This window comes from Zalophus californianus, chromosome 8, assembly GCF_009762305.2.
Source record: "Zalophus californianus isolate mZalCal1 chromosome 8, mZalCal1.pri.v2, whole genome shotgun sequence".
NCBI classification, from domain to species: Eukaryota; Metazoa; Chordata; class Mammalia; order Carnivora; family Otariidae; genus Zalophus; species Zalophus californianus.
This window is the reverse complement of record NC_045602.1, coordinates 77,002,874-77,026,514: the sequence shown is the minus strand read 5'-3', so window position 1 is coordinate 77,026,514 and position 23,641 is coordinate 77,002,874. Positions and strand designations below refer to the sequence as shown.

The following is a 23,641-nucleotide window of genomic DNA, read 5'->3' as shown; positions in this document are numbered from 1 at the left end:
CTTAAAAAAAAAATAAATAGGAAAAAGCTGTCCATAATTCCATAAAGATAACTATTAATATTTTGGCATATGTTCTAATAGCACTTTTTCTGAGTAGAGGTAATTTTTTATGTTTTCTATTTTTTCTTTAACTAAATTTAGCAAAGTTATTTCCTTATTACAAATTCTTTGAAATATTTTAAATTAACCCTTAATATCTAGTTTTGTGGATAATTTGCTTAATCACGCTCTTACTTCCCACCTGATTCCTGCTAGTGGGCAGGTCTGCTTCGCACTGGAAACATTTTTGCTTTTACTTCTAGATCCCTACTTTGATTGACCGGATGCTTGTGTCATCTAACACGAAGACTGGGGCTGCAGGAGCTGAGGCCTTGTCCCTCCTGCTGAAGAGGCCCTGGGATCCTGCTGTGGGGGTACTTTCTCATAACAAACCAGTAAGTCAGAGCAGCTCAGGACTTAACTATGACCCACAAAATTTTTAGAATCCAGTCTCAGAACCTTAGCAAGAAGATAATAAATGACTTAACTTTTCATTAATAACTGGTTGTGTGTAGTGCTTAGCAGAGTTTCATAAGGAAATTGGCATTGGTTGGGGTAAGAAAGGTATTGGGGTACTTGAGATTTTGTGGAGTAACACCTCACCCTCACTGGTTCTCTGTTGGGGTTCTTTCTCCTTAGAGCAAGCTCCCTGGCTCTCCTCTCATTCTCATTGCCTCCTCCGGGCCTTCTAGCTCCGTGTTCCCCACCTCACGCCGCCACCGCTTCTGGCAGTCTCAGCTCTCCTGCTTAGGCAAGGTATGTGTGGGAATAAGAGGAACTGTCTCCTGGGTCGAAATAGAGTCTTGGAAGACTGAGCACACAGAATGTGGTAGGGAGACAAAATAGATGGACTTAAGTGATGAGCATCCCCCACCCCCACTCTTTTTGTTTTTAATTGGAATGGTGCTTATCCAAGGTTGAAGGGATTTAGGGTAGGTTAAGCAGAATTGAGAGAAGATTTGAAACTTAATCTCTGCTGGCATGGCTGCCACTTTCTTTCCTTTAGGTCATCCCTGTAGCCACCCATCTGCTGAACAATGGTAGTGGGGTAGGAGTTCTGCAGTGTCTTGAGCATATGATTGGGGCAGTGAGAAGCAAAGTGCTGGAGGTGAGAGTGCCCTTGTTTCAGGTCATTGTGGCACACCCAGCATGCTGGGCTTGTTTTGCACCCGGCTGTGGCCTCCTGTCTTACTATCTTCTTTCTCTTCCCACAAAGATTCACAGCCATTTCCCCCACAAACCCATTATCTTGATTGGCTGGAATACAGGAGCTCTGGTGGCCTGTCACGTAAGTAATTCCCATCTCACTTGGAGGCTGTCTTGGGATAGAATACTGATGCTTTTACTGCTGATTGCTACCATTGAGTCCTTTTTTATGTTCTAGACACTGTGCTAGATGATCTGCATACATATATGCATTTTAAAGTGTAGAAGACTAACTTTATTTTTTAACTTTATTGTGGAAATTTTAAACAGAAACTTAAAGGGCGAACAGACCTATAATAAATCCTGTGGGCCTCTCACCCAGCTTTACCAGTGATTAACTCATGGCCAGACTTTTTTTATCTTACCCCTGCCCACTTTCTCCTCCAATTATTTTGAAGAAAATCCCAAATATCATTTATGTTATATATATATATATATATGTATTTCAGCATGTATCTCTGAAAAAAATTCTTCCCCCACCCCCAAACATAAGTACTATTCTCCCACCTTAAAAAAGCAGGCATAAATTTTAGCAGCTTTGGAATTTGATGTTGTGTTAGTATTCTGTCCCTTTCTAAGACATCAAGGAATTTTTTCTTTATTATTTTACATACATTTGTACGTACATTAGTTTGTATAAGAGTCCCTGACCTGTCCAAAGCCCCAGTTCTCAAGTGGGTCAGATAAGTGGAGTCCTTGCTGCTTCATGTGGTCTGGTCAAGTATGACATCTAGGGCCACTAGAGGAAGGAGGCAGTCTCCCCACACTCCCTGGTCCTGGGAATGAGAGAATTCAGTCAGCAGCTGCTCTAACAAATTTGGAGTGTCTGGGAGCTAACCATTGGATTCAAAAGGGAGAGATTTTCTTTGCTTAAGGAAGAAGAGCAACATTTGTGTCCTCCTGATTGCATTTGCTGTATTAGTGGAGGAAAAAGTGAATAGGAGGACTCAAGTCTAGGAAATCAATAGGATGGAAGCATTGAGCTTCCCATCCTGCGGTTCAGCCCTCTGCTGCAGTTCTTGCAGGGCTCCATCTTGTGTCCTGGGATCTTGTGTCTTGTGATCTTACTGCTGCCACTATGGCTGGTACTCCTGGGGATTAGGACTGGGGAGGAAGAGATGGGACTGGCTGGTAGATCTGGACCACCTCTCGACTCTGGGTAGGGTGTAGCTGCAGTAAAGTCCATTGACCTTGAGACAAACTATTTTATTATTTCCAGGTGTCAGTGATGGAGTACGTCACTGCAGTTGTCTGCCTTGGGTTTCCTTTACTTACCGTGGATGGTCCCAGAGGGGTAAGCATGGGGTGCAGCTGATTGCTGGGTCACTGGCTGGTGAGAATAAGGGGGTACGTGCATCACCCAAACTGGCACTTAGCGACTGCAGTTCCCAGCTGACTCCCGTCAGCGGACTTGACAGGTCAGTGCTCAGTGAACAGGAACTGGGTGATTATAAAACCTGTACATGTTTTAGGATGTGGATGATCCCCTCTTGGATATGAAGACTCCAGTCCTCTTTGTCATTGGGCAGAATTCCTTGCAGTGTCATCCCGAAGCCATGGAAGATTTCCGGGAGAAGATTCGGGCTGAGAACAGCTTGGTGGTGGTTGGGGGAGCTGACGATAATCTCAGGTATGTGGCTTCCCCCAGAGCTGTGAGAGAGCTATGTTGCAGTGTTGGAGAGATGCCAGTGAGGTGGTGATGTAACTACAGACTAAATCTGCTTCCATGAAGGGGGGAGCCATTTTACATTTTAAACTAATTCAGATTTATAAAAAGTTGCAAAAATGGTACAAAAAAATTCTTACATACCCTTAACTCAGATTTCCTAAATGTTAACATCTTAAATAACCAGAGTGTAATTATCAAAATGAGGAAGTATTTTATGATGGTATTATCTCATCTGCAGATGCAGATGTTGTCAGTTGGCTCACCAGTGTCCTTTTCCTGTCCGGCGTCCGATCCAGGATTGCATGTGGTTATTAGTTGCCTTGTCTCCTCAGTCTCCTTGAGTTTGATACTATTCCTTAGTCTTCCACGACCTTGACATTTTGAAGACTTCTGGCCGGTTATTTTGTAGGCCGTCCCTCAATTTAGGTTTTTGACATTTTTTGTGATTAGGTGGAGCATATGAATTTTTGGCAGGAATGCCAGAGATGATAAGCCCTCAGCGCATCCTTCCTGGGGATACGTGATGTTGATGTGTCTTATCACTGGTGATGTTAACCTTGATCATGTGAAGGTGGCATCTTCCAGGTTTCTCCACTGTCAAGTTACTCTATTTGCCTTTGTGATTAGTAGTTACCCAGTGGGAAGGAGATACTTTGAGACTCGGTGAATGCAGTCTTGGTGCTTTCAATGGGGTAGGCATTTCTTTATATTTTGTTCCTTACTGAGGATGTACATGAACATAGATTTTATTTGTATTAAACATCCTTTTATATATTTTGGAGTAAAAATAGCTGGAGTTTGGAAGGGGCACTTAGGGCATTGAGATGGCCACTGGTCCCTTAAAGACTGGCTGCTTGTAGGGCCTTTAAAAATGCTTTCATGAAATTGTACTGAAAAAGAGGTGTGTCATTTGTTGGGCTTCCTTTTTTTATATGTTCAATTTCAGAGATTAATTTCATTTGTGTGCTTTAGCTAGTGAGCTTAAAGCAAGTACCTGCTCCCACCTGTCTTGTAAGTTTCTTACTGAGGGCTGTTTTAGAGAGGTCCTTCTGGTCTTTGTCATTTGGCTGTTTCTCGTGGGTCTAGAATCTAATGCTTTGGTGCTTAAGGCAATATTTTCTTGTAAATACATTGTTTTTGTTGGTTATTCAGACATTCTTATCTATAGGAGGGTAGCGTGTGTGTGTGTGTGTGGATATGTGTGTGTGTTGAGTGGCAGTGAGGGAACAGGAGAGATGGGAACACTTTAGTTGGGAGTTATGTTGTGAGGCTGCTTATGAGACATGTTTGCAGGGTGCTTGAGTGTTGGCCTGCAAATCGGAAGACCTCAATTTAGTCTTGGTTGCTTTGCTAAGAAACTTGGGTAAACTGCTTAACTTCTGGGACTTGCTGTCCTCATCTTACAGGTGAGGGTGCTACACAAGGTCAGAGGCCAACAGCCAGTAAATTGGGGTCTCAGAATTTGGAAGCATAGAATGTTGTTCTCCACCCTGTCACTTGGGACCCTGTTTTTCCTCTCTGCTGAGATCCTCAACCAGAAGCCAGAGGTTTTAAAACTAGCTTCCAAAGAAGGGAGTGTAGCCATCTGTGCCCATTTTCTTCTTTTTTTTCCTTTTTTAATGATTTTGCTTATTTGTCAGAGAGAGCACAAGCAGGGGGAGCGGCAGGCAGAGCAGGTAGAAGGAGAAGCGATGAGGAACTCTATCCCAGGACCCTGGGATCATGACCTGAGCCAAAGGCAGATGCTTAACCGACTGAGCCACCCAGGCATCCCTGTGGCCATTTTCTCTTATCCTTTTATTTATTTATTTATTTTTTAAGATTTTATTTGTTTATTAGAGAGAGAGAGACAGTGAGAGAAAGAACACAAGCAGAGGGAGTGGGAGAGAGGGAGAAGCAAGCTTCCTGCCGAGCAGGGAGCCTGATGCGGGGCTCGATCCCAGGAGTCTGGGATCATGACCTGAGCCGAAGGCAGACACTTAATGACTGAGCCACCCAGGCACCCCTTCTCTTATCCTTTTAGAAGTAACCTGCAACCATCTTTCCTCTTCTAATCTCATTTCTACAGCGTCCAGTAATCTCAGGGTTTGGGCCTTTTTTGGGGGACTTCTAGAGGTTGAGGTCTTAGAAGTCAAGAGTTTATCTGGGAAGCCATAGGTATAGGACTTTGGGAGTGTACAGTCCTAGGCAATTTTCATATGTTCTCTCGTTCTCTACATACGATTTTTGTAATACCCCCAAGTCCATGAGCGAGGTGTTATGATTCCCCATTTTGCAGAATACGGAACATGATGATCAGAGAGGTGGTGATACCTGCCTGAGGGCTAATGTAGTCCTCCTTCCTGGGCCCAGAAAATAGCCAACACAGAAGAGAAATCCATATTATGCCATGGAATGTTTAAAGTAAACATTTCCTCCTCTCTGTCTCTTAGAATAAGCAAAGCAAAGAAGAAATCAGAGGGGCTGACTCAGAGCATGGTGGACAGATGTATTCAGGTACACCGTAGCTTTATGTGTTTTTCTCAGCGAGGCTTGCCTTTCTATAACCTTTTAGGCTTGATCTTGTTGGCAGCAGTGTCTTTAGCTCTGAAGTGTGAGGGAGTATCCAGTGGAGCCTCTCGTAGAACTAAATCATAAAGAAAAGGGGAAAGACAGAGGGGAAGAAGTAGAAATGTCTATGGAGCATCAGGGGGGAAGGGGTTTATTGGAGGAGTGGGGGGGGGCACGACCACCCCAGAGTGCCAGCCCACAGAGGCATCGGGGAGTAGGCTCCTGCTGGTCTTTGGCTGAGGCTGGGGTTTGTGCCTGGCTCGGTGTGCATGGAGAGGGACCAGCACGCCCAATGCCAGAGCTGGTGTTAATTGAATGGAGTTGAGCCTTTTGGGGAGGTTCCTGTTCCCTAGACTGAGGACTCAGTGGCCCGGGCCCCTCTTCACACTAGGATGAGATCGTGGACTTTCTGACTGGAGTGCTCACTCGTGCTGAGGGGCACATGGGCTCTGAGCCTCGGGATCAGGATGCTGAGAAGAAGAAGAAGCCTCGGGATGCAGCCCGAAGAGACCTGGCCTTTGAGGTGCCCGAGCGGGGCAGTCGGCCTGCCTCACCAGCTGCCAAGCTGCCTGCCTCACCCTCAGGCTCGGAGGTAACGCGGGAAGGGAGGGAGCACTTTGCTGGGGAAGTAGGACTGTGGAGTTGGTTCCTTCACTTCCTGGGGGTGCTTGTTTGTCTTGCCAGTGCTGTAGACCTTTGAGTTCCTAGGAGGAGAATTTCTGGGCCGGGAATTCCAAGGGGACATGATAATTGGTGGTCAGATCCAAACAGCTGGCTCAGCTCTTATCCTTCTCACCCTACTCAGGATCTTTCCAGTGTGTCTAGCAGCCCCACCTCCAGTCCCAAGACCAAAGTGACTACAGTGACCTCTGCCCAGAAGTCCAGTCAGATCGCGAGCTCTCAGCTCCTGAAGAGACATGTGCAGCGCCCAGAAGCTGTGCTGACCCACAAACAAGCCCAAGGTAGAGGCTTCTTGGCCCAGTGGCCTCTTGGTTTATCTTCTGGAGTGATGTCATGTGGCATTTGAAAAGTATTGGCATCTGCAGCTTTTTCCAGGGGCATGTGAGAGGTACCCTTTCCCACATTTCTGTACTGACAAAATTAGGTTGGAATGAATACCAAGGATTGTTTTCAAGGGTAAGACATCACAGAAGGTCTGTGCGTTAGTGGAGCTGTATAGTTCCACTAATTATAGCTTTGCTTTGGTGTTCTGGGGAAGTTAGGCTTTGTGAGCTGACTACGTGTGTATTTGCCTCAAAATTTTTTCTGACTCCCAACTGGGGAAGCTACTTGCTCTGTTCTAGGCCCTGCCCAGCCACTCGTGCGGTCAGGGCGCTCTTCAGACCATGTGGACAGGGTGATTAGCTTTATTCCTGAGATTCCAGGGCAGTGCAGCTGGTATCATGCCCTTTCTTTGTTTTGCCCTTAAAGAGTTAAGATTCCCACACTGGGATGTTCAGGGAAGTTTCTCGGGGTTTCTGCAGATAGGCTTTAGATTAGGCTGGGAAATGTTTGTATGGTTGAGATTAGAGTCTAGAGAACAGTGAGTGCTACTGAAGCTGTAGAAAAGGGACAGTGTTTTGGGCAAAGAGAAAAGAAACGGTGGCTTTTCCCCTTTCCCCCACTTTGATCCAGTTGGGCAGCCCCAAGGTAAAGCCTCTTGGGCATTGTGTTTGATGAGATATCCAGGAACATGTATCATCTGAAGCCTCGGGTACCTGGGAGGAGGCAGCACCAGAGTTGATTGTCAAGTAGAGAGACGCAGAGATGACATAGGCTGATCTGCTCACTTCCCCTGTGCTTCTTTTAGTGGAGCCAAAGGGTCAGGACTTCAATCCAGGCCTCTTATGAGGGTGCCCTTAAGAGTGGTGCTAACAAGGAGCACGTTTGAGTGGATCAGTGAACGCAAAAAGACAAAAAAAAAAAAAAAAAAAGGCCAGGCCCCCTAGGGTCCACGTGGATGGTCTGTGACCTGACTTCTTACGTGGTGGCATGAGCCAAGTTCTGGGTGGGTGGTGTTCGCTTAGGCTTTTGATGGAGAGAGAGCCAGTGGTCGGCTGTGCTTCTGGAGGGGATACGAGGTTGAGAATCTGAGGAGTTCTGGAAGGCTGATTGGTGATCTGGGTTTGAAATGGGGCCCAGAATACCATGGCGCCGAGCAGCGGCCATAGCGCCCTGGCTTTGGCAGGGCTCATAAGGCAGGAGGGGATAGTCATAGATAACTTTTATGGAGCCCTGACTACGTGCCATGCCGTTTTCGTAGCACTTGACTTGCTGTTGCTCACTGAATCTTGGCAATGGCCCCATGAGGCAGGTGCATTTATTATTTTCAGTTTAGAGATGATTCCATGGAGCTGCTAGGAGTCAGGTTTCAAACCCATGCAGTAAATCTGAAAAAAGCCCTTGTTGACCATTTTCTAGAACATTTTCATATCTTTCTTACTCCCTCTCCTTTTCTCCTTTCTCTGGCTGGCTGTGATTCTGTAATTTTCTGATTCATTCCAGCACAGTTTGCTGCTTTTCTGAAACAAAATATGCTGGTGAGGAAAGCTCTTCCTCCCGGCACCTCCTCCTGTCTCTTTGGTGAGTATTGCTCTTCCTCTCACCTTCTCACGCTCTGCTCTCTGCTTCTCTCCACTTCTCCCTTGTTTTCTTCCCAGTCCTGCCTCTCATTTGTCTCTGGTTTCCTCCTGTTCTTTTCTCTCTTCCTTTTTCTTTCTTCTGATTCCTTTCTTGGCTGACTCCTTTTGCTTACTCCTCCATAGTACTTGCTTTTTCTCCATACTTTCTGTTTGCGTCTCATGGTTTTTCCTTTTTGGTCTCTTGTGGTTCTTGGCTCTGCTTCTGCTGCGTGTGCCTGTGTCCCATTGCCTGTGAACCTCAGTTTCCTTGTGTGTTTTTCTCCCTGCCTCTGGTTTCCTGCTTCCATCCTGGCCGCTACAAGCACACCAGCCACTGTCAGCATAAAACCTGTGGCTCCTTTCTCTTTCACCTTCCTTCCTATTCTGATTTTAGTCAATGCATTTATCCCCTAAGTGAGCCTTCCAGCTGGTTATGCCCTGTGGCCCAGGCCAGGACCCCCATTCCTGCCTGCCTTCCTCATATGACTGCTGCTTTCCTCTCCATTCTACCCCTGATTGCCTATGCTAAGAAGAGGGCCTAGGGTGGGCTTCTGGTTTTAAAGAGAAGGGAATCTCTGAGAAAGCTTGAAGGATAACTTCAGAGTCCAAGAAGCTTGGCCATCTGCAGGACGAGTCTGTTTGGTTCAGCGGAGGAGGGAATCCCATGTGTGAACAGTTGGCCTTTCTCTGTACTAGCACAGATGACCTGGGGACTAGTTATGACATGGGCCACTGTTGCCCTGTTGCTTTTGGGCAGGAGCAGTAAAGTTGTCTTGGCTAAAATGCTCCCCTGCCTAGTAGCTACTCAAAGCCAGACTCGATTCCTGGCAATAATCCTTTTTGTTGCCTTCATTTGGCCGTCACCCTTGGTCTCTTAGGACAGAGGAGGACTCTGAGAGCCTTGTGAAATTCTCCCCTTTAGAGAGGAGTGGGTAGTATGCTCCTTTACTGCTTCTTTGTGGAATGTTTACTGTTCCCCAGCCGTGTGATACGGGGGTGGGCCTGAAACAGGAAAATTAAGACACTGAGTCCAGGAAGCATTGCTTAGATGCATAGTAGTGAGTCCTCTGTTTTTTGGTTGGCCTTTGCTAGGAAGGTTCAGGGTGTCTTCTTTCTTTTTGTTCCCACCGACTCAGAGCCCCCTTCCTTCTAACTCCAGAACAGGGTAAGGGCTGGGGATGGACCCATCTTCTGAGCGGGCAGGGTGGCCTTCTGCCACAGGTGGGACCTGAGTGAGATGGGACTGAAGCATTGGCAGTTTCCTTTGAAGTGTGACTTTGTGTGTGACACACAGTCATGCCCGTGCTGCTGCTGTCAGTGTCTCTAGGGCTTTTTTGGATTATGGAAGACCTTATTTTAGCTCCATCTCTTAGTTCCCATTTCATCAGAACAAACGGAAGAGGCAGAGAAAGAGGATCTTAGGGTCCAGCTGAAGCGCCACCATCCCTCCAGTCCTCTTCCTGGCAGTAAGACCTCCAAGCGACCGAAGATTAAGGTCTCCCTTATCTCCCAAGGGGACCCAGCTGGAGGGCCTTGTCCTCCTTCCCAAGGAGGAGCTCCAGAAGGTGAGTTTTTCTTGGCCTGTTTAAATAAAAAATGAGCTCTCTCAGACCACTTAACATTGCTTTCTTGGTGACTACTTGCTGTACAGCTCAGCCTCCACTTTAATGCAAGGTGTGCCTGGAGCAAGGGGGACACACACGGTAGCACATGGGGCAAAAGTGGGCAGTGACCTGATCTGAACTAGGATCAGGGAAGCAGAACGAGGATCAGAGGGAGCTGTGGGGTCACTCAAAGCATCATTATAGGGCGCCTGGGTGGTTCAGTTGGTTAAGCGACTGCCTTTCGGCTCAGGTCATGATCCTGGAGTCCCGGGATCGAGTCCCGCATCGGGCTCCCTGCTCAGCAGGGAGTCTGCTTCTCCCTCTGACCCAACCCCCTATCATGCTCTCTCTCTCTCTTATTCTCTCTCTCAAATAAATAAATAAAATCTTAAAAAAAAAAATCCCTTAAAAAAAAAGCATCATTATATTTTGTTCTTTATCAGTTTCAATTAAAGATAAGAAAATATTCCAGGGATGCCTGGCTGGCTCAGTTAGTAGAGTATGATTCTTGATCTCAGGATTGTGAGTGTGAGCCTCACGTTGGATATAAAGACTACTTAAAAATAAAATTTAAAAAAAAGTAAAATATTCCAGAAAGTTTAAAAAATAGAAGAAAAAAATAACTCTCTACTCTACTATACTTACTCTTTGTTTTTCTTCTTCCAGTCTTTGTCCATAATATTTTGCTTTCAGCCTGGGCTGTGAAACCCGGAAAAGTAGGGGCCAGGCAGGACTGACCAGTGGCCTTGGGGTTTTCTGTTTTGCAGCTGCGGGAGGGAAGCCCATCACCATGACACTGGGGCAGGCTTCAGCAGGGGCCAAGGAGCTCACAGGGCTTCTCACCACTACCAAGTGAGTCTATTTCTTGGCCTTTCTGGTTCTGTTTCTTTCTTTCTCTTCACCTTTTCTCTGGTCCATTTAGCACTTTGGAAAGCTGGTAGAGTATTTTGTCGGTTTTGGGAATATGACGACTTTCTGAGTGGGATCTTTGTCTTTTTTTGGGTCAACTCCGAGTTCTTTTTTACTTAGTTTGCAAAGCATCTCATAGCTCTTGCTTCAAGGTTTGAAGTCTTTCCTTTAGGCCTGACTTTCAGAAGGACTAGAGGCCAGATTCAGAAGATAGGACAAAGAAATTCTAGGTTCTAGTGTCCACTGCTGGAAGCATTGCTGGGCCCCTCTGTGGACCCTCCCTGTGTTGCCAGGGTCTGCTGCCCTCTGACCTTGGATAATAGAGCTCCTGTCTTTGTCTCCAGGTCAAGTGCTTCTGAAGGGGGCGTCTCAGCCAGCCCAGCCTCCTCAGTGTCCAGCAGCACCACACCCAGTGCCTTGCACACACTTCAGAGCCGTCTGGTGGCCACCTCTCCTGGCAGCTCTCTCCCAGGTATCTGGTAGCCCAGCATTCCCTGCCTCCCAGCAAAGTCTCTTTTGGGCTGCTGCTGGAGGGTGGTCCTGGGAAAGCAGCTGAATCTGGAGGGTGCTCCTCTGAGTTGCAGGCTTTCATAGAGGCTTGATGTGAAGCTGGAATTAGCTTTGAGGTGGGGGAGTTCTTGGTCTCAATATCTACAGTGAGTAAATATCCCAGTCTGCAGGTGGTATCTCTTGTACTGTAAGGAGGAGAAATAGCTGGTGGGAGATGTGTGTATTGTGTTCGTTGTGGTGTTTTTGAACACATCTGATTGCAGAGAACTGGAGATTGTGCTGTACTAGCATTAACAAAAATGAGGCACCTTTCTGCCTCTGCTTGTCTCTTCACTTTCGCCACCCCACCCTGCATGGGAAGGCTGGTTGCCTGAGCCCAGCCAGCAAGGCTCTGCAGGTGTCCTCCTTCCGGAGGACCTCCCTCTTTGCTTTGTGGCTGCTCAGCTGTGTGTAGTGAAATGTAAATCAGGTATTTGGAATTCTTTTGGCTTAAGCTGTTCTTTTCTCTGGAAAGGATGGAATTTAGATTTCTGAAAAGTGGGTGGGGTTCAGCCTCTCTTTGGTTTTCCTAAAACTGTCCAAAAATAAGATAGGTGGTTTGGAGCAGGTTGGGATATGCGGAGCAAATCCAAGGCAGTGTGTCTAGCATAGTACCTTTCCTTGTGTGGGCATGCAGTGTGCGTGCCCAGGGAGCCCTTCCTGGCATCTTCCCGAGAGCACTGGTAATGTCCCAGGGAAAGAGCAATGGTATTTTAGCTGGTTGTTGAGGGTGGATGGGTATGGCTTCTCTTAGGATAAGGAACTGAGCCTGTGCTGACATCTGTTCTGCTCTCTCCTAGGGGCCACACCAGCCAGCAGCCTCCTTCAAGGCCTCAGCTTCAGCTTGCAGGATATCAGCAGCAAAACCTCTGGCCTCCCAGCAAATCCTTCCCCAGGGCCAGCCCCACAGGTGCACATCTGCTGTCCACGGGGCTGGGCAGCTGTGGGGAGGAGGCCTCAGTTTAGTTGGTTTTGGCAGGGCAACTGGGTCTGGAGTCTGGGTCAAGACAGACGGCTTTCTGACGTCACGCCTGGGAGCTACCAAAGGTTAAGGCTCCATGACTTCCTGTGTGACCTTGGACAAATTTGTTGACTTCTCTCTGTTTCCTTGTCTGTAGAATTAGGATAATGATAGTGTTTCTCTCAAAGGGTTGTATTGAGTATTAAATAAGATAGTGTATGGAAAATGCATGGAAGTGTACCTTGCATGTAGTAGGTATGCAATACATGGTAGCCTTTAATGCTCTGGGCCCTCCACACTTGAACATTGCTTGCTTTTGGGCAATAGCTTCTGATCACCTGAGCTTGTGTGTCCTACAGGCCACCGGTGTGAAGTTGCCCACCCCCATGCAGAGCCTGGGTGCCATCACCACGGGCACCAGCACCATTGTCCGTACGATTCCTGTGGCCACCACTCTCTCCTCCTTGGGTGCCACTCCTGGTGGGAAGCCCACAGCCATCCACCAGCTGCTGACCAATGGGGGCCTCGCTAAGTTGGCAAGCAGCCTCCCTGGCCTGGCTCAGATCTCTAACCAAGCATCAGGTGAGTCTCTCATGACAGCTGTGGGGACTCTTGGGATATGGGATCTTTCCCTAGGACCTTCCCATCTCACATGGGCAAGGCTTGTTGTTGAACCCAACTCAACAGGGTCCTGGTATTGACCCTCAAGGATTCAGCTGTGTGGGTCCATCCCCCAGAGAGGTCAGAAGAACACAGCTGATAGGGTGGAGCTGACCCAGCTGGGGAGGATACTGAAGTGGGCGGCCAAGGGGGTGGTCTGTGATGTGAAGAAACTCTCCGGGAGGAGAAGGTAGAGACTGTGACAAACAACCCTCCTTTCCCCCTCTCTCTGTCAGGCTTGAAGGTCCCTACTACCATTACTCTGACACTGCGTGGCCAACCAAGCCGAATCACTACGCTGAGCCCCATGGGCTCAGGAGCAGCCCCGTCAGAGGAGTCCAGCTCCCAGGCTCTGCCGTCCAGCTCACAGGTGAATCTGCCTAGGAAGACTGGGGACATAGGCTCTGATATTGGGAAGTTTGGGGCTGGCCCACTGGCTGAATGGAGGAGCTGCCAGTGCCCTGGACTTCAGGCAGACCACATTCAAATCCAGACCTGGGGCTTTGTAGCTTTGTAACTTTGAGCAAGTCATGGATCTCTTTGAGTCTCCTCTTCTGTAGCACTCCCTGGGTTGTCAGGAGGATTAAATACATAACTGTTTTTGGGTGTGTAGCATCGTCAGTGTTTTAAGTTTTGTTGCCGTTCCCTCTCTATTCATTTTCTCTTCCCCTTCTTGGCTTCATCAGTCACAGGTTGTGGTAGAGGCTAGCAAGTTGATTAACACCCTTTCTTTGACCAGCTTTCCAGCATCGTGCCATTCCGGCTCTTGGCATTCACTGTCATCTTTTTAGGACACACTAGGTTTCTATAGCTCTTACCCACGAAGCCACCACCAGTTCCTTGTAGTCGATCTGATTTCCATTGTGAGCTCTTCACATAAAACGTTTCTAATCTTAAATGGTGATCTGAGAGCCACTCAGAGATCAGAGGTGAAAGAAAAAAATAGTTGGGAGTCCAGTGTGGCATGTGCTTTCCTTCACTGTGCACTGTTGCAGCCACGGCCTTCCTCGTGGGGACTGCCGTGACTGAAGGCCTGGCCCCGTTCCCGTCACTCCCACCACCCCAGTCCTGCGTGGGAACTGGGGGGCGGGCTCCCAACTGTTCCAGACCATTTTCTGCCTCCTCCTCTTTAGAGGAAAATACTGTAGAGATTGTTACCTGGCATTCATTGGGATCATAGTTAGCCCTCCCTGCCTTTTTTTCAGAAAAGTGGAGGTGTTTTTATGTCTTTCTTTTTTTTTTTTCCTTATTTTTTTCAATTAGAAAAGTGATTGTGCCTAAATAATTCAAACATTACAGAAATACTGTCATTTAGAAAGTGAGTTTCCCGTGGTACCACTTCCAGAGATGATATCCACTATTAATAGCTCAATATGCATTCTTTTTTTTATTTTTTATTGTTATGTTAATCACCATATATTACATCATTTGTTTTTGATGTAGTGTTCCATGATTCATTGTTTGTTCATAACACCCAGTGCTCCACGCAGAATGTGCCCTCTTTAATACCCATCACCAGGCTAACCCATCCCCCTACCCTCCTCCCCTCTAGAACCCTCAGTTTGTTTTTCAGAGTCCATCATCTCTCATGGTTCGTCTCCCCCTCTGACTTACTCCCCTTCATTCTTCCTCTCCTGCTATCTTCTTCTTTTTCTTTTTTCTTAAAATATATTGCGTTATTTGTTTCAGAAGTACAGATCTGTGATTCAACAGTCTTGCCCAATTCACAGCGCTCACCGTAGCACATACCCTCCCCAATGTCTATCACCCAGCCACCCCATCCCTCCCACCCTCAACCACTCCAGTAACACTCAGTTTGTTCCTGAGATTAAGAATTCCTCATATCAGTGAGGTAATATGATACATGTCTTTCTCTGATTGACTTATTTCACTCAGCATAACACCCTCCAGTTCCATCCACGTCGTTGCAAATGGCAAGATCTCATTCCTTTTGATGGCTGCATAATATTCCATTGTGTATATATACCACCTCTTCTTTACCCATTCATCTGTCGATGGACATCTTGGCTCTTTCCACAGTTTGGCTGTTGTGGACATTGCTGCTATAAACATTGGGGTGCACGTACCCCTTCGGGTCCCTACATTTGTATCTTTGGGGTAAATACCCAGTAGTGCAATTGCTGGATCGAATGGTAGCTCTACTTTCAACTTTTTGAGGAACCTCCATACTGTTTTCCAGAGGGGTTGCACCAGCTTGCATTGCCACCAACAGTGTAGGAGGGTTCCCCTTTCTCCACATCCCCGCCAACATCTGTCGTTCCCTGACTTGTTAATTTTAGCCATTCTGACTGGTGTGAGGTGGTATCTCATTGAGGTTTTGATTTGGATTTCCCTGATGCCGAGCGACGTTGAGCACTTTTTCATGTGCCTGTTGGCCATTTGGATGTCTTCTTTGGAAAAATATCTGTTCATGTCTTCTGCCCATTTCTTGATTGGATTATTTGTTCTTTGGGTGTTGAGTTTGATAAGTTCTTTATAGATTTTGGGTACTAGCCCTTTATCTGATATGTCATTTGCAAATATTTTCTCCCATTCTGTCGGTTGTCTTTTGGTTTTGTGGACTGTTTCTTTTGCTGTGCAAAAGCTTTTTATCTTGATGAAATCCCAATAGTTCATTTTTGCCCTGGCTTCCCGTGCCTTTGGCGATGTTTCTAGGGAGAAGTTGCTGCGGCTGAGGTCGAAGAGGTTGCTACCTGTGTTCTCCTTTAGGATTTTGATGGACTCCTGTCTCACGTTTAGGTCTCTCAACCATTTGGAGTCTATTTTTGTGTGTGGTGTAAGGAAATGGTCCAGTTTCATTCTTCTGCATGTGGCTGTCCAATTTTCCCAACACCATTTGTTGAAGAGACTGTCTTTTTTCCATTGGACATTCTTTCCTGCTTTGTCAAAGATAAGTTGACCATAGAGTTGAGGGTCCATTTCTGGGCTCTCGATTCTGTTCCATTGATCTATGTGTCTGTTTTTGTGCCAGTACCATACTGTCTTGATGATGACAGCTTTGTAATAGAGCTGGAAGTCCGGAATTGTGATGCCGCCAGCTTTGCTTTTCTTTTTCAATATTCCTCTGGCTATTCGGGGTCTCTTCTGGTTCCGTACAAATTTTAGGATTATTTGTTCCATTTCTTTGAAAAAAGTGGATGGTATTTTGATGGGGATTGCATTGAATGTGTAGATTGCTCTAGGTAGCATTGACATCTTCACAATGTTGGTTCTCCCAATCCATGAGCATGGAACGTTTTTCCATTTCTTTGTGTCTTCTTCAATTTCTTTCCTGAGTATTTTATAGTTTTCTGAGTACAGATCCTTTGCCTCTTTGGTTAAATTTATTCCTAGGTATCTTACGGTTTTGGGTGCAATTGTAAATGGGATCGAATCCTTGATTTGTCTCTCTTCTGTCTTGTTGTTGGTGTATAGGAATGCCACTGATTTCTGTGCATTGATTTTATAGCCTGCTACTTGACTGAATTCCTGTATGAGTTCTAGCAGTTTTGGGGTGGAGTCTTTGGGTTTTCCACATACAGTATCATATCATCTGCAAAGAGTGAGAGTTTGACTTCCTCTTTGCCGATTTGGATGCCTTTGATTTCTTCTTGTTGTCTGATTGCTATGGCTAGGACTTCTAATACTATGTTGAATAGCAGTGGTGAGTCAATATGCATTCTAATAGATCTTTCTTGCTATACAAAGTACATTACTTTATTTTACCTTTTTTTTTTTTGGCAAAAGTGTAATCAAAGAATGTGGACTTTTTGTAACTAGCCTTTGTTTACAACAGATGTTGTGACATGTTTCCCGTGGGTTACATAGAGACTTATCTCCTTGTCAGTAGCTGCCTCGTGTTTTGCTGGGTGGATGCACGAAAGTGTATTTCACCATCTTCTGTTAGAGAGTTGGGCTGTTTTGTTTTTGATACAGAAAATAGTGTTTCAGTGAACACCCTTGTTCCTGAGTTTTGTGTGCCTCTGGGGGATTTCAACAGTCCAGAGACCAGTAAGTGGTGGGTACGTGTGTCTGACATCTGGCTAACTGCTGGCTAATTGCCCTTCAGAGGCTCTGCCAGTTTACAGTTCAAGCCATAGCAATGATAATACCTGTTTTCCCATGTCTTCGTCAGCTATGGAAATCAGTGTTTTAAATTTTATTAATTTGATGAGTAAAAAATGAAATTGTTTATTTTTTTTAAGATTGTATTTACTTTTCAGAGAGAGCAAGCACAAGCAGGGGGAGCGGCAGGCAGAGGGAGAGAAGCAGGCTCCCCACTGATCGGGGAGCCCAACAACACAGGGCTCAATCCCGGGACCCTGAGATCATGACCTGTGCCAAAGGCAGACGCTGACTGAGCCACCCAGGCGTCTCAGTGGAATTGTGTAAATGTGTATTTTCTTGATTACTTATGAGATTGTATGTCTTTTATGAATGGCTCATCATATTCTGTCTACTTCGATTTATAGCAGCTTTATACATTCAGATGTTAATCTTTTATTATACAAGTTGTGTATCTTTTACTCCAGTCAACTGCTTATCTTTTTATTTTTCTTCTTTCTATTGAAGTATTAAGGACATTTGTTTCATACATTAAAAATTTATATATAACAAAATCTTCAAATCTTTCCCTTCATAGCTCCAAGGTTCATATTCTCGATGGCTGCACAGACTTGGGCCTTTTTTGTCTCCATGACCCATCTGTTTTCATACTAGTTTTATATAATTGTTTGATAATGTAAGTCCTCCAGTTAAGTGAGTGTCAGGTATGTTTCTAGTTTGCTACGATCATCGTTAACTCTTTTCATTTTTCTTGATAAATAAGGTGTTGAATTTTGTTCATTGCTCTTTTGGAATCAGATGAGTGAGCATAAACATTTCTTCTGAATTAGTTAAATGATGAATTACTTTAATTTCCTAATGTCAGATCATCTAAATTCCAGATTCTGTAGCTTGTTCAATATGTCCTATTCTCTCTTTTTTTCATATGCCCCAGTTTGTTTGAATTGTGCACCCATAGGAAAGACCCTATCAAAAGAGAACAAAACAAAAAAGAAAGAAGCCAAGTGTTTCTTGATTTGCTTTTATTTTACTTAGGATCTTGGCCTCTATCAGTGAGATTGGCATATAGTTTTCTTCCCATCCACCCCTGCTTTTGTGTGTGTGCTTTCCTTGTCCAATTGTATAAAGACATTAATTGTATCTTTATAGAATGAGTTGGAAGCATTTTTTCCCTCATATTCTAAAACATACATCGCATATTCTAAAACATACAGCACAGAAATTATAAGTTCCTTGATAGTTCGATGCAAATTATCTATAAAGCCATTTGGGCCTGTTTTCAGGCAGTCTTAACCTTTGCTGATACTATATCCCTACCATGTGATGATACCTTCCCCCTCTATTAGGGGTCTTTTTCAGCTTGCTGCAGCCTGGGGGAACTAGTTCACATTGAGAAAATGCTAGATAGAGCTCATTGAGAATTGTTTTACATGGCTAAATTGAAGCACAAAATGAAGATCAAGATCTGACTTCTGACCTGATGGTATTAACTTAAGAGCTTAGTTTTTATCTCAGTAAAATGAGTGTATAATTACTAGGAGGGTTCTAGTGGTGATTCTCTTATTACAGAGAAAGGATGCATTACTAGATTAAGATTTGCTGACTTGAAAGCTTCTAATGGTTACCTCAGTGTTCACACTGCCAGACAGTGTGATATCAGTGGGCTATGGGTCTGGCCCTCTGTCTTCAGCCAGCTGTGTGATCCTGGGAAAAATCACCTAACCTCTCTTGGTTTTGGTTTTCTTTTTTCTTTTTTTTTAAGATTTTATTTATTTATTTGACAGCGACACGTTGAGAGAGGGAACACAAGTAGAGGGAATGGGAGAGGGAGAAACAGGCTTCCTATGGGGCAGGGAGCCCGATGTGGGGCTCTGTCCCAGGACCCTGGGACCATGACCTGAGCCAAAGGCAGACACTTAACTGACTTGAGCCACCCAGGTGCCCCGGTTTTGGTTTTCTTACCTGGTCTGGTGAGGAGGTTGGCCTAAGTTAGTGATTATTGTGTAGGATTGATTAGGGGCTGTCTCAGGATCTCCTCAAGACTTTGGGAAGCTGAACATTTATTTTTATTTTTATTAAGATTTTATTTTTAAGTAATCTCTACACCCAATGTGGGGCTCGAATTCACAATCCCGAGATCAAAAGTTGCATGCTCTACCAACTGAGCCAGCCAGTCACTTTGGGAAGTTGAATTTTTAAATGTTGAGAAACAAACCACCCATTTATGATGTTTATGAGACAGTTGGAAATACAAACACTGGGTAATTGCCGTATTAAGGAATTGTTAACTTTTTTATCTGTGATAATGGTGTTTACATTGGAAAAAATAATCCTTTTTTAGTTTTGGGTTACATACTCATGATATTTATGGATAGAATGAAAAAGAAAAAGATTGTAAACACTGGCTAGACTTCTCTAAGGTCTGTCCAAGTACTTAATTATCTGTTCTGTTTCTGGCACTGATGAATATTTACTGTGTGTTTCTTTTACGGAACTGGACTCATATGTACTCTTTACAGCTGAAAAGCTGTCAGAGGAAGAGGAGAGATAGAGACTGTGTTGTGCCCTGCACCAATGGACTTGTTGCCTGTGGTCACATACTCATTGCCTCCTCTCTGACACACACTGTGGTCTGCCCAGTCGTCTGCCCAGCCAGGGGGCATCCCTGCAACCCTCGCAGGGGCCCCTGGGAGAGCAGACTCACTCACTCAGTTGTATTCCTAATCAGGACAGAGTAATCCTCTTTACACAGCCTTGCCTTTGGGCAGGGTGAGCAAAGGTAGGCAGATCCTTTTAAGTTTTGATTGTCAAACCCTTCTTCATACGTGCTCTCCTGTGCCTTCTGCCTTCCCCCATTTTCTGCATTCTCAGAGACCTCTTAGGAGTTTTCCAAAGGTGAAATCTAGAAAAGTAGGGAAACCCCTGGTGAAAAAAGGCCGACTCTTTCTGCCTTGCTTTTTTCTTCCTAAGCTGCAAGGCTCAACAGTTGGTGGCATCCATCCTCCATTACTCAAAATGAATAAGACCTAAAAACCTGTATTGTCAGAATAGTCATGGAAAACTTCAACTCTGTCACCCTTAGCAATTTAGGCTTTCCTTTTCCCTGCATTCTCTTCCTGCCCTTATGCATAATAATAAGAGCTAACCTTTGTAGTTGAACTCCTTGTACTCGAGGTATTTAATGCAGATTGTCTCGTTTAATCTCACAACATCTCTGGAGAGTAGGGGCTGTCAGTGTGTTTTACAGATGGGGAAAAGGAGGCTCAGAGAGCATTCATCACTTGCCCTATAAAGTGGTAGAGGTGGGTCTCTGACTGCAGAGTCCACATTCTCGTAACCATTTGGCTGCTAGAACACATGCCCTTGTACATCCAGCTTTTTCCCCTATCGAGAATTACTTCTTTGGAATAAATTCTCAGGAGTTGGGGTGATGGGGTCAGAGGGTTGGTTATGTTAACCTGGCAAATTTTTAACTCTTGCTCACTCCCTGTCCTGCCATAGCGCCTGCCTCCAGCACCCTGAAGATGCCAAGTGCTATATCTTCTTTACCGGGTTGGTGATGGCTGCCATGCGGTGAGCCCTGGGCACACGTGCTATCCTGCTGAGCTGTCCACTTGTCTGAAGACCTCTTAAGATTGCCATTTTTGCCTCCCTGCCAGCTGTTTTCAGAATGGGCCTCTGGGTCTCATGAAACCATTAGATTAGGTGATATGGTGCACCAGCAAGGGGAACGTTGTCCTGTGGCATCTATGGGTCTGGTTCCTGGCATCCCCATGTTCCTCAGCAGATCTGGCTGTACATGGATCAGAGGCATTTCTTCTCCAGCATTAACTGTGACTGACCCAAGTAGCTGTGTTGGACTGCTCACTGCATTTAATAAAGGAGTTCCTTTTGGAAGTCTGTGCTGCCCCCATGCCAAGTTGGGAGGAGACGTCCATACGGTCTGGGGCTTATTAGGGAGTTAGGATTGAGAGCCCTTTGCTGAGGCCCCGGGATCATCCCGGCCCATCAACAGTTGTGCAGTGCCAGAGGGCTGGTTTTGGACATCACTGTTGCTTTCACTGAGCAGCCATGGGAGAACGTGTCCCATGCAACTCCTCCCTCTTAAGAACCATATTAGACAATGAGTAGCCTGCTGAGACCTGGGAACTCTTTAAGTCCAAACCCATGATAGGGTAAAGAGGACTGGGCTGTCATCTTTCATTCCCTTTGGCCACTGTAGATGGCGGGAAGCAGCTGTTGCCAGGAGGTGAAATCTGGCCCCTTTCCTTTTTTCATCCTGCTTCGGGCAGTTCCTGTATCCAGAAAATCCAGAAAGGCCAAAGAAGAGGAATGGAACAAATGAAGTGGTTTGAAGGATGTTCTAGTAAGTCCTGTGGAGAAAATGATTGGGGCATGAAACTTTGCACCTATTACCTAAGGAACTGTTGATTCGACATGGAGATGAGAAGAATTTGCCAAGTCACAGGGGAGAAAGCCCAACCCCTGAAATGTCCATCTCCAGTGTGTGGAGGTGAAACAGGGATAACCAGCTAAGTTAAGATCTTGGTGACCCAGGGAGCTTAGGCATCAACATTATGAAGGCCATGCTTTAGTGTTTCTATTTCCATTCCATGCAACTTCTTGTCTTCTTCCTTAGAATTGGGAGTTATTGGTATTGACTCTTACTCTCCGGGGCTCTTGGTACCAGCCTGAGCTCTGGAGAAGTGATCACTGGAGATGGAGCTTTGAGCCCGCCCTTATGTCTTCACAATACTTGTGTGCCAAGGTAGTTTTAGATTTGACGTCATACCTGCCCTCCAGATCACGTCCCTGCCCTTCCATACTCTAGAATGTTTCCTGCCAAGGTGACAATAAATAGAGCAACCCAGAGGTGATGCTGACTGTTCAGTATCTGTAGGCAGGAGGGTGCACAGTGTGCTGTGGCCATGGTCCAGGATCTTGACCCATGCAGCGTATATCCAAACCAGGCTACCTGTCTTTAGTCCAGGAGCCTCACTTGCCAGTCTTGACTGGCAGCCAGGAGGGAGTACCTAGTGTGTAGGAGTCTGAAACAAGGCAGAAAGGGGTGCTGTGGGCAGAGAGGGGGGCATGTGTGATAGGTAAGAGAGAGTATCTTGAACGCCAGGCCCTCCCTCCCTGACTTCCTGCAGAGCTGGTCTCAGCAGTGATTTGCACAAAATTAGGCTTCGTTCTTGAAATAGCTTGTAGGTAACTGCTTTTGGAATTCATTTAGTAAGTTTGAGGAAGATATGAAATCTGAAAGAGGCATCCATAGGTCAGGGGTTTGGTAACTTTACAGGTAGGATTATACACCAATAGACCCCAGGACAGTAAGACTGTGTGAGACTATATGAAGCTTTTAGGAATCATTGAGGACAGGCAGGGGGTCCTGAACAACCCACTCATGACTTAGGAGTACAGCTTAGACAGTGCTGGAGTGGTTGCTCCTGAAAGATGCTGGCCCAGTGTATGCTGGGGCCAAGGGAAAAACTAATGGATTGTCCTGTGTTTGTGCAAACCCTAGTATGCTTCCCATGGATAATTTCCTGAGGCTTGGGTTGTACACCTTGAAGAAAGCCAAACCTGAAAAGGGGAGTTGTGAGAACACGGACTCTTCCTCACCTTGGAGGGACAGACTAAAGGGGGAAGTGGTTGAAGTCCACAGAGTCATGTTCTTCAACTCCACACTTCTGCACCCGCTCTTCTCGAAATGCAAAAGGAAGCTTTCCTCTACCTATCACGTATCAGACTGGAGTCCATAACCTCAGAAGGCAATACTACCGGCTGAGAATGTAGAAGGATCAGGAAGGCTTTAGCTAAATTCTTGACATTCAACATGACAGGTGCATGTTGATGCCCTATGGAAGATGTCCTTGTGCTTTAAGAGGTCACTGAGAGAGGAAGATCTGCTTGTTCTTGGCCCCACAACCAGAACAGTCTTGGGCTGGGTGGGTTATAAAGCTGAGCCACTGTCACGGTTCTGTTCTTACATTAGCTGTAAAAACAAAATAAAAGCAACTTTGGATTTCTTCAACTTGTTTTAAACTGACTTCTCTCGTTTATTCTGATAGCCACTTGGTGAAGTGGCACAGGAAATAAAAGCTAAGATACTGTGGTAATGCCGGTGATCATCTTGCTGGTGCCTGGTGCCATGAGGTGGATACTGAAATTCCCTCTTTACAGGCGAGGAAACGGAGGCACTGAGAAGTCAGACAGGGAAGCGGCAGAGGTAGGACTAGAACCAGGCAGTCTGCTGCCACTGTCCGTTCTCTGCATTGTGCTGGGGTTCTGAGATGGGACACGGGAGTGAGCGTTACCCAGGAGGTGAGATGAAAGCCTTCGCGAGACCCTTGCGCGTTCAGTTCCCAGCAAGCCTGAAGTGATTGCTGCAGCCCTGGTGGGGTCGTGGCTGGGCCTGTGTCAGTAGGCGGGGTCCCTTGCCCTTGGTCCTGAGAGGCTGAAATCCCTTGCACATCCTGTACTTTTTCTACCTGCTCCAATAAATAAAGACTTAGAGATGAATGAATTCCCATGTCCAGATTATTTGTGAACTTGTATCCACAAGGACCTCCTTCCTGTCCTTGAATTCCAGATCCCTCCATTTAGCATTGGGGCCCTCTGTGGGTGGAGGCCATAGTTCTGGTAGACTACTTGGAATTGGGACCCTCTGTGGGTGGAGGCCATAGTTCTGGTAGACTCCTTGAAATTGGGACCTTCTGTGGGTGGAGGCCATAGTTCTGGTAGACTACTTGGAATTGGGACCCTCTGTGGGTGGAGGCCATAGTTCTGGTAGACTACTTGGAAT

General features: G+C 45.9%; 1 protein-coding gene across 3 annotated transcripts in view; it reads left to right on the top strand.

Moving 5' to 3' along the window:
- KANSL3 (KAT8 regulatory NSL complex subunit 3) overlaps positions 1–22,870 on the top strand; it is a 43,469-nt gene extending 20,599 nt beyond the window's left edge. Inside the window, exons 6-23 of one of the 3 annotated variants that reach the window (XR_003524548.1) lie at positions 303–434; positions 679–795; positions 1,046–1,147; positions 1,256–1,327; positions 2,465–2,539; positions 2,718–2,875; positions 5,347–5,410; positions 5,856–6,056; positions 6,270–6,426; positions 7,970–8,047; positions 9,459–9,650; positions 10,457–10,541; positions 10,943–11,070; positions 11,948–12,057; positions 12,468–12,690; positions 13,005–13,138; positions 20,335–21,199; positions 22,361–22,870. Coding sequence is in view for 2 of the 3 variants with exons in the window: in XM_027621170.1 (XP_027476971.1) it covers positions 303–434; positions 679–795; positions 1,046–1,147; positions 1,256–1,327; positions 2,465–2,539; positions 2,718–2,875; positions 5,347–5,410; positions 5,856–6,056; positions 6,270–6,426; positions 7,970–8,047; positions 9,459–9,650; positions 10,457–10,541; positions 10,943–11,070; positions 11,948–12,057; positions 12,468–12,690; positions 13,005–13,138; positions 20,335–20,355 (2,049 nt within the window). In the remaining variant the exon portion in view is untranslated. Of the gene's footprint in view, positions 1–302; positions 435–678; positions 796–1,045; positions 1,148–1,255; positions 1,328–2,464; positions 2,540–2,717; positions 2,876–5,346; positions 5,411–5,855; positions 6,057–6,269; positions 6,427–7,969; positions 8,048–9,458; positions 9,651–10,456; positions 10,542–10,942; positions 11,071–11,947; positions 12,058–12,467; positions 12,691–13,004; positions 13,139–20,334 lie in introns of all 3 variants that reach the window. The other 2 variants (XM_027621170.1, XM_027621171.1) reach the window with 2 other exon arrangements.
- Positions 22,871–23,641: the final 771 nt, after the last annotated feature.